Source organism: Cryptomeria japonica, chromosome 7, assembly GCF_030272615.1.
Source record: "Cryptomeria japonica chromosome 7, Sugi_1.0, whole genome shotgun sequence".
NCBI classification, from domain to species: Eukaryota; Viridiplantae; Streptophyta; class Pinopsida; order Cupressales; family Cupressaceae; genus Cryptomeria; species Cryptomeria japonica.
The window spans coordinates 297,819,654-297,833,888 of record NC_081411.1 but is presented as its reverse complement, the minus strand read 5'-3'; the positions used below and the strand labels follow the sequence as shown (position 1 = coordinate 297,833,888).

Below are 14,235 nucleotides of genomic sequence, written 5' to 3'. Positions count from 1 at the left end.
CAGTATGAGGTCTTTGTAACAGAGGGATGAAGACTATTAAGGCACCGTACATCCTTCCCAAGGGAACTTTCCCAGAGAGGTTACCAGCAATATCAGTAAGGCCAAAACCAAGTTCCATTTTAATAAGAACACCTATCCACATTCACGTTGACAATTTGCCTAGTAAAACAAGCCGTAGCGTGTCCCAAAACAAAACATGCATCAAAAGAATTTAGTGGTTAAACAAATTGGGTGAGAGGCTGCCATATGCCAATGGGAACGAAAGTCCATTACCCTCACATACTCTCAAAACGTACTTGATAACGTTTGAGCTCCCTTAACGTAACTTAAAAACTGGTTCAGAGTAGGTGAAATTCGAGCGAAAAATGGCCGCCTGGCCAAAAAGAACGCGCTTCTTGGTCTGTACATTCTAAATCACCAAGCACGTGTCAACGCGGTTTACCCACTGCATTTCTTGGAAGTTTCCAACCTTTCGACTGCTCCCTGCCTTTATATCAAGATTTTCATAGCCATTCTCCCATCCCTAATCCACCCACGATCGAGTCTTGCCCCTTCTGCACCATTCTCTTGAAGCACGAACTCTTGCAGGAATACAACACAGTCATGGCGGATGCACAGCGCATTTATCCAGCCAACGAGGACGTAGAAAAGGCATCACAGATGAACGCGCGGCCCAGCACTCCTCTGGCTTCCAGATCGAGCCTCATGTCCGAGAAAGGAGACCCTTCAGCTAATCGAGGCCAGCTTAGGGACGTTAAATTTCCTAAAGAGCAAATGATTCCCTCAAGGCAGCCCCACAGATATTACGCCCCCCCTCCCAGGCGCGGCCGTAATACCTGCTGCCGCTGCCTCGTCTGGACATTTTGCTTCCTCCTGCTCTTGGTTGTAGCCATCGCCATAGCTGCTGCAATTCTCTACGCTGTCTTCAAGCCCAAAATACCCAATTATTCAGTCGACAATATTCAGATTACAAGGTTCTCCCTTGGTGCAGGCGCCACTGTTTCCTCTCAGTTTGCGGTCGATGTTACAGCGAGGAATCCGAACAAAAAGATTGGCATTGATTACTTAGACGACAGCTATCTTGCGGTTTTCTACACCGGCACAGAGCTATGCAAGGGCAAACTTCCTGCTTTTTATCAGGGCCACAGGAATACTACTAATTTAGACGTTACTCTCACCGGAACTGACGTCCAAATTTCCAGTGACATGGTCAGGTCGCTGACTGCACAGCGCCAAGTGGGAAGTATTCCCCTGCTTTTGAAAGCCGATGTTCCAGTGAAAGTCAAGTTTGGGAAGCTTAAAACGATGAAGATTACTTTTCGCGTGCGTTGTGATCTGGTGATTGACAGTTTGGATGCCAACGCTAGTATTAACATTAGCAAGAAGAACTGCAAGGTGAAGCTTTGAGGAGACCTACAGGTGTTCTATATTATAGCTTTCTTTATTTTTTCTGTCTTTACAGAAGACGAAAGGGCGAGCAGTTTGTAATTTGATCATTATTAGGGTGCTTGTATTCTTATATTCTTTTTCCTGTTCCATTAGTTTGTATTCATCTGTATCATCACCATTACACTATATTTCGAGATTGTTAGTTCTGGTTACAAACCAAATACAGATACTTGTTGTTTCATATTAAATATACGTGTTTTTTCTTTTACTAATTACCATGGCTTCTCTCTGCAACTATTGTATGCTGTCTTTCGAACTCTGCAAATTATTTACAATCGCAGAAAGAGCGAGAGATTGAACAATATAGATTTCTTGAAATAGCAGAAAGCAGAGTATTTTAATGTTTTTAAAGAACGTAACGTAAGCGAAATCTATCGGACTTGGATTCCGCGACTCCAATTTTGCGTGTGAAGTAGTTTTGTTGCCGTGCGGGCTGGAATTTGATGCTCTCTTGACAGTTTTTAAATTTCAGACTAGTATTTTAGCATTTAAAATTTTCTTGTTCCATTTTTTAACAACTACATACATTTATTATTATTACAAAACAGGAAAAAAAGTTGTTGCTTCTTTGTTTGACTTTTCTTGTCGGCGTAAGTAGAAAAGTAGTTGACCTAAATGCCTGGCTAGTTTTCTTAAAAGATCGGAAACAATTGTGGAATGTAGTATGGTGGGTGAGTTATTTGTTTAATAGTTTTGCTTGAGACAATAAAGTGTTGATTATAGGTTGGTAAAAATTAGATTGAGATATTATTTGAAAATTGTAATGCGTACTTTTGCAACTTGTTTATTAATCAATAAAATTGTCAAAATTTTGTACACATTTTGACAATATAACAATAAAATTATATTAGTATATTTATCTTTTATAAATAAAATTTATGTAGAAGACATTAGAGATATAAATTTTAAAATTTACTTAAAATCAATATCAAAAGATAGTATTATAAACCTACACATTAGCTATATTTTTATAATCAATTTAAACAGTATAGATGCCACTAAAAAAAGAAAGTTTACATATGAACCAAATTATTGTAGGCATAAAAAAACACGTGTACAACATAATTATATTAAGACTTCTAATTTACCATTCTAATAATATTATGGAAGTTGTTGCTATCTAATATGTTATAGAAAGATGTTGTCTTATTGGATGGAGAAAAATCATTTATGAATCTGATTCATAGATTGTTGTTGAGATGATCAATAGGCAGTAGTTGGAAGGAGTGAATTGGCAATTGGCCTTGGTGGGTAATAGATTATGAGGATTTGTATATCTTTAGACTCTTACCTTTTGCCACATTCCTCAGGAATGGAATAAGGTTGTAGATTGTTTGGCAAAAGGGGTTTCTAAGACGATGAGGATTTGGAATATTAGAGAATGCACTTGTCCCCAGAGTATTCTCAAATTTTGAAGAATCGTCTTATGGATGAAATGAAAAATTATTTAGGTGGTTTGGAGGATCTCTTATTGGTTGGTTTCTTTGTTGGTTGAGCTACTACTTTGCTTGCATGCCCTATTCTCTTTGTATTGATCTTTGTTGATTAATAAATTTTTACCTTCTTTTTAAAAAAATAAATAAAAAGAGTTATTTTGTTTAATTATGATATAATATATAATGAAAATATATATCTATAGAAACATTATATATATTTATTTAATTTCTATTTAAAATATAGAAACATCTTTATTCTCATTAATTAATTTTCTATATACCTTCTCTATATTAGAAACATCATAGAATTGAGAATTGAATATAAAAGCAACAAATGGATATCGAAAAATAATAATTATCTTACTACATTGATATTTATAAATATGGAAAGATATGTTTAACATTAAAGATTATATATAATAGAAAGAAAGAAATATTTAACAGATTTTTGGGGGTTTATTTTGGTCTAGGATAGAGTTCAAATTGATATAAATATAAAATTATTTTTTAATATAATGTAAATCAACTTGATATCATATCGCCCAGTCCACCTATGCCTTCCAATAGCAAATATATAAAACATTATATATATATATATATATATATATATATATATATATATATATATATATATATATATATATATATATATATATATATATATATATATATATATATATATATATATATATATATATATACACTAATATACACTAGTAAATTGTGAAGAATGGGGAAAGGTATTACGTAGAAAGATTAGTAAATTCTAAAAAATGGGGAAACAAATTACCTAGTGAAAAATGGAGGTTCAAAATGAAAACTACAATATATATATATATATATATATATATATATATATATATATATATATACACTAGTAAATTGTGAAGAATGGGGAAAGGTATTACGTAGAAAGATTAGTAAATTCTAAAAAATGGGGAAACAAATTACCTAGTGAAAAATGGAGGTTCAAAATGAAAACTACAAAAAATATTTCAAAAATCAATAGAAACATGTCAGTTAACTTACAATTTTCATCTAAAAATAAATCAACAATTATGAATTATAATTTTAGAATAAGAGAGACTAAAAGCAACTTTCATTTTATTTTTTCATTTTTTGTATGTAAATCATTTCATATTTTAAAATTAAACTAAATCCTAATATTTAAATGATTAATAAATGAAATATCTATTTTAAAATAATAAATTAAAAAATTAATCACACCAAAATTATTTCATTTTTTAGAGCCTACACAACTCTATTTGTTCACACATTATAGGCACCTTGTAACTAGTATGACCATCTAGTTAGGAATTGTATCTGATTCATGTAAACTGACGAACGCATGGAGCATTGAACCACCTTGGACAAGGTTATATATATTATCATGCACTCAAGTTTTATAAACTGATTATAATAAGATTATAAATCCAACTCTTACTACCATGATCCATTTTGACCTCTTGTTCCAAGTTATGCATTCTAGCTCCTTATTGGTTCAATAGATTGAGGATCTATTCCAACCTCTAGTCATTATGCTCATTGTTTTTCCCATTGCTTGACCCATCATTCCTAGTGTTTACCATGGCCGGCTAGGTTCTACCTACATCAAAGTTCACACTTTAGAATAGTAGACAAAGCCCCTAGAGTTGGGCCTAAGAGCTCTGATACCAAAATGTAAGGTTCTGAACCCTAAATTTCTTAAAATATAAATAATTAGATATTTTCCACATAACTAAGGAAAATAAAATAATTAACTCCATTATTTACGAAATTCCAGAATTATAATAATAAAACTATAAAGTACAAGTAAAAATAATGATAAATGAAAGATCATAAATTATTTCCTTGGTCACCTTTAACTCAGATGGTCATCTGCAAGCTGAAGGATGGGAACATGGCTCAAGCACTTTTTCACCCAACCATAAAACTACACTTCACCAAAGTTCTTCATGCTTGAAAGAACACTCAATCATACAAGAAATGCCTAGCTCCCTAGAGACAATGACAAATGGAAACTTCGGTACAACCTAATATATCTACATGCATATCAAAAACATGATAATGCAATGGCCTACTACAAAGACATGTCAAAGAAACATATCAATAAATTTTTATATGCTCATTCCACCTATTCCAATGAAAGCATGGATTTGGCCAAAGAACTTAAAATATCAATTTTTTTGTGAAAAGAGGATCAACCTTCTATGTTTACCCATATTCGGTAGCCTTTTCTAGAATCATAGCCCAAACACACAAAGATAAATTAAACTACTTCCTTTAAATGTAGGCAATCATGCATATGCCAATTAAGTTATATCTATTTTTCTTCCTTCATGCTCATAAACATTATTATGATGCTAATGCATTATTCTCCTACCATCAGATCACAAATTGATTGTGTAAGTAAATTTTATTTTTCTATGCAAACTAAAACTACATGACTATGCATCCATAAAGTACATGATCATTCAAAAATTATTTCCTTTTCAATGCAATTGAAAGAAAATCAAATCTCATAAACTTGCAGTTTTATTACCAAAAAAATAGCGGTTTTAGTTATGTAGTTGAAAATACTAGTATTAAATTAATAATGTATAGCACATGTATGTATATATAAATACAAATGTACATATATTCCTATGTACATCTACATGCGCATACATTCTTAAGCAATCATTTCAAATAAATAATCATGTTTTTCATGCACATAATTAAATTAGATTTCGGTTACAACCATGAAAGTTTGTAAGGAATTTTTTTATGATTACGCATTTTAAAAATATATTCATTTTTTAAAAAATTTAGTTTAGATTTTACAGAATAAACAAAATTATATTTATTTTAATGAACAAGATAATTATAATTTCTATGCCATTAAAAAATATCTATAATTTTTTAAAAAATAATATTTATTTCTCCTCATTACATAATGCACAAAGATAATTTCTATATTTTCTAATATTAATTTCATTACTTTTAGGAACCTTAGGTCTCTTTTTTTTAATTCACTAAAAACATTCCTCTAACAATTTCTTCATGTGTCAAATAAAACATATTGCTACAATTACTAGTTAAGATATGTTATCAAGTTATCAATGTAAATATGACATTATTTTCAAGTACCCATTAAACATATTAGTAAAGTTGTGAATTAAATAATGGAATCAATATAAATACAATTTTTTTTTGTTACTTTAGCAGGGGGAAGGGCCTTGAACCCTCACAAGAGCATACAACTTCTAGCATCACACAGCCAGGTGCCCAGACAAGACACATAAGCTAACTCTCAGAAGTAATAAAAAAAACATAATAGCTTAAACAACGCACCATAACTATTGTACCAAACAAACTAATAGATAATATAATCAAACTAACAATAAACTGATTATAGGAGTTAAAAGCATTAATAACAGTCCTCATAACCAAACTGAAAACAATCTTAGGGGGCTCGCAGGCCATATAAACCAAATAGTTCACAAAAAATGACCCATTAGTATTATATAAATACAATTGTTTCTTCATATATCCATTAAACATATTGCTACAATTGCTAGGTTTTTTTGAAATGCATATTGATTAGAAATATCTTGCTCATGTGATTATCAACATGAAATCAATACAAGCTCCTTACAAGCAAACACAATAGAAATCATGTATGGAAGACCAAGAGTCACTACTTAAAAGTACACTTTATTAAGAAACCAGCTCCGTAATAGAAACCAACTATGAAAGATCAAGGCTCCAACTTAGAATTCCACTCTAGATGTCTTTATAAGAAATTGTACTTGAATCTCCACAATAAAAACCTAAAATTTTAACAATGACTAGTTAAATAATAGAATTAATATAAATGTGACAATTTCTTCGTGTGCCAATAAAAAACATTGCTACAATTGCTAGTCAAATAATACGGTCAATGTGAATGTGACAATTTCCACGTGCACATGAAACATATTGCTACAATTGAAATAATGCAGTCAATGTCAGTATGAAGTATTTGTACTAGAGGGATGAAGTCTTTTAAGGCAACACTACATCCTTCCCAAGGGAACTCTCCTACAGCTATCATCAGCAATGTCAGTACGGGCTCCACCCAGTTGCATTATTTCAAATAAACCCTCTGACATTCGCCTTTGAGCTCCCTAAAAAATAACTTAAAAACTCGTTTATAGTAGGTCAAATTCAAGAGAAACACAGCCGCCTGGCAAAAACAAACGCGCTTCTCGGTATGCACATTCTAAATCACCATGCACGTGTCCATGCTGTTTACTGACTGCATTTCTTGGAAGTTTCCAGCCTTTCGACAGCCGCCCAGCCTTTATATAGAGATTTTCATAACCATTCTCCCATCCCACCTCCACCCACGATCGAATCTCGCCCGTTCCGCTCCATTTTCTTGAAGAACAAACACCTGTAGGATTACAGCACAGTCATGGCGGATGCACAGCGGATTTATCCAGCCAATGAGGACGTAGAAAAGGCCGAACAGATGAGTTTGCGGCCCAGTGCTCTGGCTCCCAAATCGAGCCTCATGTCCGAGAAAGAAGATCCAGCCGCTAATCGAGGCCAGCTTAGGGACGTTACATTTCCTAAAGAGCAAATGATTCCATCAAGGCAGCCCCACAGATATTACCCCGGCCCTCCACGGCGGCGCCGCAATACCTGCTGCCGCTGCCTCGTCTGGACATTTTGCCTCATCGTGCTCTTGATTGTCACCATCGTCATAGCTGCTGCAATTCTCTACGCCGTCTTTAAACCCAAAATACCCAATTATTCAGTCGACAATATTCAGATTACAAGATTCTTCCTTGGTGCAGGCGCCACTGTTTCTTCTCAGTTTGCGGTTGATGTTACAGCGAGGAATCCGAACAAAAAGATCGGCATTTATTACTTGGACGACAGCTATCTTGCGGTTTTCTACACTGGCACAGAGCTTTGCAAGGGCAAACTTCCTGCTTTTTATCAGGGCCACAGGAATACTACTAATTTAGACGTTACTCTCACCGGAACTGACGTCCAGATTACCAGTGACATGGTTAGGTCGCTGACTGCACAGCGGCAACTGGTAAGTATTCCCCTGCTTGTGAAGGCTGATGTTCCAGTGAAAGTCAAGTTTGGGAAACTGAAAACAATGAAGATTACTTTTCGCGTTCGCTGTGATCTGTGATCGACAGTCTGGACGCCAACGCTAGTATTAATATTAGCAAGAAGAACTGCAAGGTGAAGCTTTGAACAGACCCATAGGTGTCCTACCTTTCTTTCTTTTCTCTGTCTTTACAGAAGACGAAAGAGCGAGCAGTTTGTAATTTGATCATCGTTCGGGGGCTTTTATTTTTATATCATTTTTCTTGTTCCATTAGTTTGTATTCTTCTGTATCATCACCATTACACTATATTTTGAGATTGTTAGTTCTGGTTACAAACCAAATGCAGATATGTGCTGTTTCATTATAAACAAACGTGTTTTTTCCTTTACTAATTAACATGGCTTCTCTCTGGAACTATTCCGTGGCATCGTTCCGAGTTCGCAAATTATTTACAATGGCAGAAAGAGCAAAAGATTGAACAATACAGATTTCCTAGAATTAGCGAAAGTGAGAAAGCTGTTATTTAATGTTTTTAAAGAACGTAACGTAAGTAAAATCTATCGATCCAATAGACTTGGATTCCGCGAGTCCAATTTTGCGTGTGAACTAGCTTTTTTTTGCGTGTAGGCTGGAATTTGATCCCTGTTTTTCAATTTAAGTTCCGTATTAAATTAATCTAAAATTTTCTGGTTCCATTTGTTCACAACTACATACATTTCTTGCTATTGGAAAAACAGAATAGAAAATTGTTGCAGAGCAGCATAGCTGCAGCATCTTTGTTTGACTTTGCTACTCCCAATATGTAGAGAAGTGGTTGACCTAAATTCCACGAGAAAGTTTGTTTTAGATTGTTAACTATTTTAGAGTGTAGTATGGTCGGTGAGTTGTATGTTTAATATTTTTGCTTAAGAGAATAAAGTGTGTCGATTATAGGATGCTCAAAACTAGATTAACATATTATTTGAAACATTTATTGGTTTGATATGATTTTATTAAGTTAAAGATTTATATATATTTTTATAACTTGTTCATTGACTAATATAGTTGTAAAAATTGAATAGTTTTATTGGAGAGAATAATGTGTGGATTATATGCTGGTAAAAATAAGATTAAGATATTATGTGAGAAATCTTTTAAATTTTTTAATATACAAAAAAAAATATTTATATGAATTAAACATATTTTTAGGATAAAAATATATTTTGTTGTTTGATAAATACAATTGTGATAATCTTGTACAATGACGATGTTTCATTATAAATCATTGTTAACATCATACATTAATTAAATTGGTGATTATTATCTAGCTTATATATTAATATTATATATATAAAGAGATATCCTTCTCGAGGAGCTTATTTGACTTTAGGGTGTAAAATTGATAAAAAATAGGCACCTCTAGAAGGATATCTCTAAATGTATTCTATATATAATATTAATATATAAGCTAGTAGCAGTTGTGGTGCAATATGGAAGACATTAAATCAGTTAATATAAAATTATATATATTATTTTATTATTAAATATAATTATATTAATATATAATATAATACTATTATATTATATTTATGATGCCTAAATATAATTTTATAGTAATCATATATGATATATAATATTAAGATCATGGTTTGGGTTAGGGTTAATGTTAGGTTATGATTAAGGTTACCATTGTAGGATAAATCTTGGGGTTATAATTAGGATTCAAATATGGTTCAATTAGCATTATGGTTCAAACACAATTAGGGTCAGGGTTAAATTAGGGTTATGCTACAGTTAGGGTTAATATTGTAGGATAATGCTTACAGGTTCAAATATATTTAGCTCAAGGTTATGGTTGACATTAGCTTAAATTAGGGTTAGGGTTTATGATTAATGTTACTATTATAGGATAAATCTTGGGGTTATGGTTAGGGCTCAAATATGGTTTAAGATATATTTTAATTAGTATTATGGTTCAAGAACAATTAGGGTGAGGGTTAATGTTAGCTTAGGGTAGGGGTTCAATTAAGGGAAATATTTGAGTTAGGGCTAAGGTTATAGTTAATTATAGTTAAGGTTCAATCATGGTTAGGGTTTGATTATGGTAAGGATTAAATTATAGTCAAGGTTTGATTATGGCTAGTTCAAATAATAGTATGGATTAGAGTTTAATTAGGGTTAGAATTAGAGATGGTTTTTATTACATTAGGGTTATGGTTAAATGAGGATTAGAGTTCAATGAAGATAATGCTTTGGGCTAGAATTCAATTAGGATTAGGTTTCAATTAGAGCTAGAGTTAAGTTTAGGGCTAGGGTTTAATTATGTTTATATAAGGATTCAAGTTGTAGTTAGGGTTTAATGATAAGGCTATAGTTTAGTTTAGGGTTATGTTTTAATGGTTGGGTTCCAATTAGAGTAAGATTTGGTTAAGGATTAAGGTCACGTTACTATTCTAGAATCATGCTTGAGGTAAGGGTTGGGGTTAAATTACGGTTAAGGTTAATGTTATGTTATGATTAATTATGTTACTCTGGTTAAGGTTCAAATATCATTGAGTTATACTTTAATGAGCATTATGGCTCAAGAAAAATTAGGGTTAGGGTTAAGGTTAAATGCTACAATTAGGGTTACTATTGTAGGATAATACTTGGGCTCATTTATATTTAAGTTAGGGTTCAGGTTAAGTTTAGGTTATTTAGGGTTGGGATTAATGTTAGGTTACGATTAAGGTTACTATTGTAAGATGAATCTTTGGATTATGGTTAGTGATTAATATTAAGGTTAGCATGATAATTATTATTATGTTATAATTATGATTAGGCTTTGAGAAAAGTTTAGTATAAGGCTGAGGACTAGAATTTGTCTAGGGCTAGGGTTTGGATTATAATTATAATTGGGGTTATAGTTTGGATTATAATTATAATTAGGGTTAATGTTAGGATTAGGGTTTGGTTAGGGTTAGGTTTAGAATTATAGATAGGGTTAGGGTAAAAATTTAGGTTATAGTTAGGGTTATAATTCATTAGGGGTAGGGTTAGGGTCATGGTTAGGGTTAGCATAAGGGTTAAATGTTAAGATTAGAATAAGTGTAAGGGTTAGAGATAAGGTAAGGGTTATAATTAAAGATAGAATTAGGGTTAGCAGTAGGGTCAAAGAGTGAGATAATTTAACCTATCATTGATATTAACCCAATATAACATTTGTAGACACCTAAAATTGTCATGTCTAATTAAATAAATATTTTATTTATTTAATTATCTAAGCTTAATTCTTCTATTAATTAAATAAATCTTTATTTATTTAATTAATTCATTTATCCTCTTCTAGCCTTATTTCTCATTTAAATAAATACATTTATTTATTTAAATTATCCCTTTCCTAAATTAAATAAATATTTTATTTATTTAATTGTCCTACTTCTTCTATTAATTAAATAAATCTTTATTTATTTAATTAATTCATTATCTTTTTCTACACATGACACATGTCATTCATCTCTTAATTCATACACTACCTACCTCTTTCATTATTTTGGTATTTCTTTTACCTACCCTCTAATCCTAGCCGACCTCTCTTTTTACACCTCTCAATCTTAACCCTCCATTTCTTATTGTGTCTTCTATTTAAGGAGATGCTTTCTTCATTATCAAACCCTAATCACTCAGCCTAATCAACAATTTTGGAGGACTTGGCTACACTACGATCCTACTTGCAACCACATTCCGTTCTTTGTTGAGCTCTTGTGCATATAAAAATCTGAGAGCAAATATATATCAAGCAAGATTAATGGAGATAGGAAGAATGGAGATCAAAACCCTATTGGACATGTGATGGTATAATCTTTGTGATTTCATGTGATTCGCATTGTCTTAGGTAATCTTCATATGTTATGGTGGATCTTTGTTGATTGTTAGGCTAGGGTTTAGTGGTTGGATTCATTTAGCCTTTCAATTCTGTTATTATTGTATCCATTTTCACCATATACATTTTGGCACGCCCCGTGGGACATGGATTTTTCTTAGATCTATGTTTTTTGCAGATTTTTCTAACCCTATATTGCTATTTTGTAAAACAATTTGGAGAATAACCTTGTGCAGCTAGGGTTTTGGACACAAAATCAAGATCTTGGAGAGATTCGATCATATCTCACAAATGGATAGGAAATTTTGCACCAAATGTTTTTTGCAGGTTGAAGAAAGTATCAGGAGCTCTCAATCCAAAATTCAGAATTTTTGGAGCACATTTTCATTTTCTAGGAATTTTTTATGATTTTTCATAAAAAATTAATTTTGAGAGCAAATGAGAGAATTTTTTAGATTTTCTTATATTTTTGGAAATTTCACATAATTATACATAGGATCTATTGTTTGTGATTTTAATTTTGATGCAAAATATTTCCCTAAAAATTGGATCTTTAAAAATTAGGGTTTTTCCTTATTGTGATCAGATCTCACAAACCGTTTCGAATTTTGACATAAATTTTTTTGTGCAAGTCAGGATATGTATCAGAAAGATTCAATAAAAATTTTAGATTTTTTGGATCTATTTTGCATTTTGTATGAATTTTTTATGATTTTTCATAAAAAATTAATTTTGAGAGAAAATTAGCGAATTTTTTAGATTTTCTTACATTTTTGGAAATCTCTCAGAATTATACACAGGATCTATTATTTTTTCTTTTAAATTTGATGCAAAATTATTCTTCAAAAATCAGATCTTTGAAAATTAGGGTTTTGCATTATTTTACTCATATCTCACAAACTGCTTGGATTTGTTGCAGAAATTTTTTTGTGCAGGTTTGGAAGACCATAAAGATTCTCCAGTAAAAATTTTAGATTTTTTGGATTGATTTTGCATTTTATATTAATTTTTTATGATTTTTCATAAAAAAATTAATTTTTGGAGCAAATTAGCAATTTTTTTGGATTTTCTTACATTTCTGGAGATCTCTTAAAATTTTACAGGTGGTCTTTATTTATGATGAATCAGGTCTTTGAATTGGTCAACAAAACGCATTATTGAAGGCCCCTATTTCACAAAGTCTTTGGATCTAAAATTTACCTAACTTGTGTGCTTGCAGGAAGGGGTGATTATTTCAAACAATCCAAACTACTAATAAATCTTTGTTGCAGATCCTTGGCAAGGGTTTTTGGATTTTTATTGTGTGCCTTATTTTCATAGACTAGCAAACACTTCAATTGGTGCACTAAAATTGAATCATTGTCTTTTGTGTCTTGAGCAATAGGCTCTTTTTGTTCAATCTTTAGAGGGCCTGTCTTCCCGTGTGGTCATTAGGACTACTAGTGAGAAGAGGATGACCCAAGTGGTAGCGAGGAACACCCACCTCATCCGAACCACTATAATCAAATGTATTCATGGTGAAAACTATGAATAACGTGTGCTGATTAGTTCATACCGACACTATGTCTCCCCATAAACCCGTTTGATCAAATTTATTTGATCATTTGTAGGGCGTAACCCCTACCGGCTGGGAGCCTTCTGTATTTACAGAGCTGAAAGTGCCGCATGTATGGCCACACGAGCGGATGCCCTTACTAGCACCTTTTTGTTTTAGAAGCCCAAATCCTTCTAGTTGTTGGGGCAGGAGGTCGGACCTCTGGTAGCGGCCCACACACATACGGTTCTTAGTAGAGATACAAAGTTCACCATGGGGAGTTTTCATGGGGACTGATGCTTGGCTGACCCGAGAAGTGAGTGCCGAGGGTGGAGCCAGTGAGGTCAAGCATCTAAGTATCCGCTCTGAATAGCATAGCCTCGGGGGTAAAACCTCATGTGGGATCAACAACTATTGTCTTGGCCAGCCATAAGAATTGTGCTTGACTTATTTTAAACATTCAAAACATTCAAAACCAAACAGCAAAACATTGTGTCTTTTGTGTTTTCAAGTGTATGCAAAACATTTTTACATCAAACAACACACTTTTCTTGGAGAGTCTAAACACTTGCAAACATTGAGTCCTCATCAACATTGTGTCCTCTTGTCACGAAAAACAGTCAAACATTCAGATTTGGTCACAACTTCACAAATTGGAAAAATTTCACAATCCAGCAAACAAAAGAAATCAGTTTCGGAATGCTTGAGCTTCCTAGGTTGTTTCTTCAGGTTTCATCTAGCATTCAACCTGTCCTTGGGTCTCACATAGTCCATCATTGCTTCACATCTCATTTTACATTCACAATTGTCTAAACTTGAGTCAAAAGGTCACTTGCTTGTCCTCATCATACTTTGTCAACACACTACATACAACAACACTTT

General features: G+C 32.6%; 2 protein-coding genes across 2 annotated transcripts; both read left to right on the top strand.

The window, feature by feature from the left end:
- Window positions 1–456: 456 nt before the first annotated feature.
- Window positions 457–1,657, top strand: LOC131076386 (NDR1/HIN1-like protein 6). Its single transcript, XM_058013532.2, has one exon. It carries the CDS (start codon window positions 604–606, stop codon window positions 1,405–1,407), a length of 804 nt encoding a protein of 267 aa, XP_057869515.1. The 5' UTR covers window positions 457–603; the 3' UTR covers window positions 1,408–1,657.
- A 5,601-nt stretch (window positions 1,658–7,258) lies between these two features.
- Window positions 7,259–8,247, top strand: LOC131076366 (NDR1/HIN1-like protein 6). Its single transcript, XM_058013507.2, is given in 2 exon segments — window positions 7,259–8,053; window positions 8,056–8,247. Coding segments are annotated over 2 exon segments (798 nt in total). The 5' UTR covers window positions 7,259–7,323; the 3' UTR covers window positions 8,124–8,247.
- Window positions 8,248–14,235: the final 5,988 nt, after the last annotated feature.

Bases quoted from the DNA above. Each gene is read 5' to 3' on its own strand.
- LOC131076386 (XM_058013532.2), top strand. From the start codon at position 604: ATGGCGGATGCACAGCGCATTTATCCAGCCAACGAGGACGTAGAAAAG.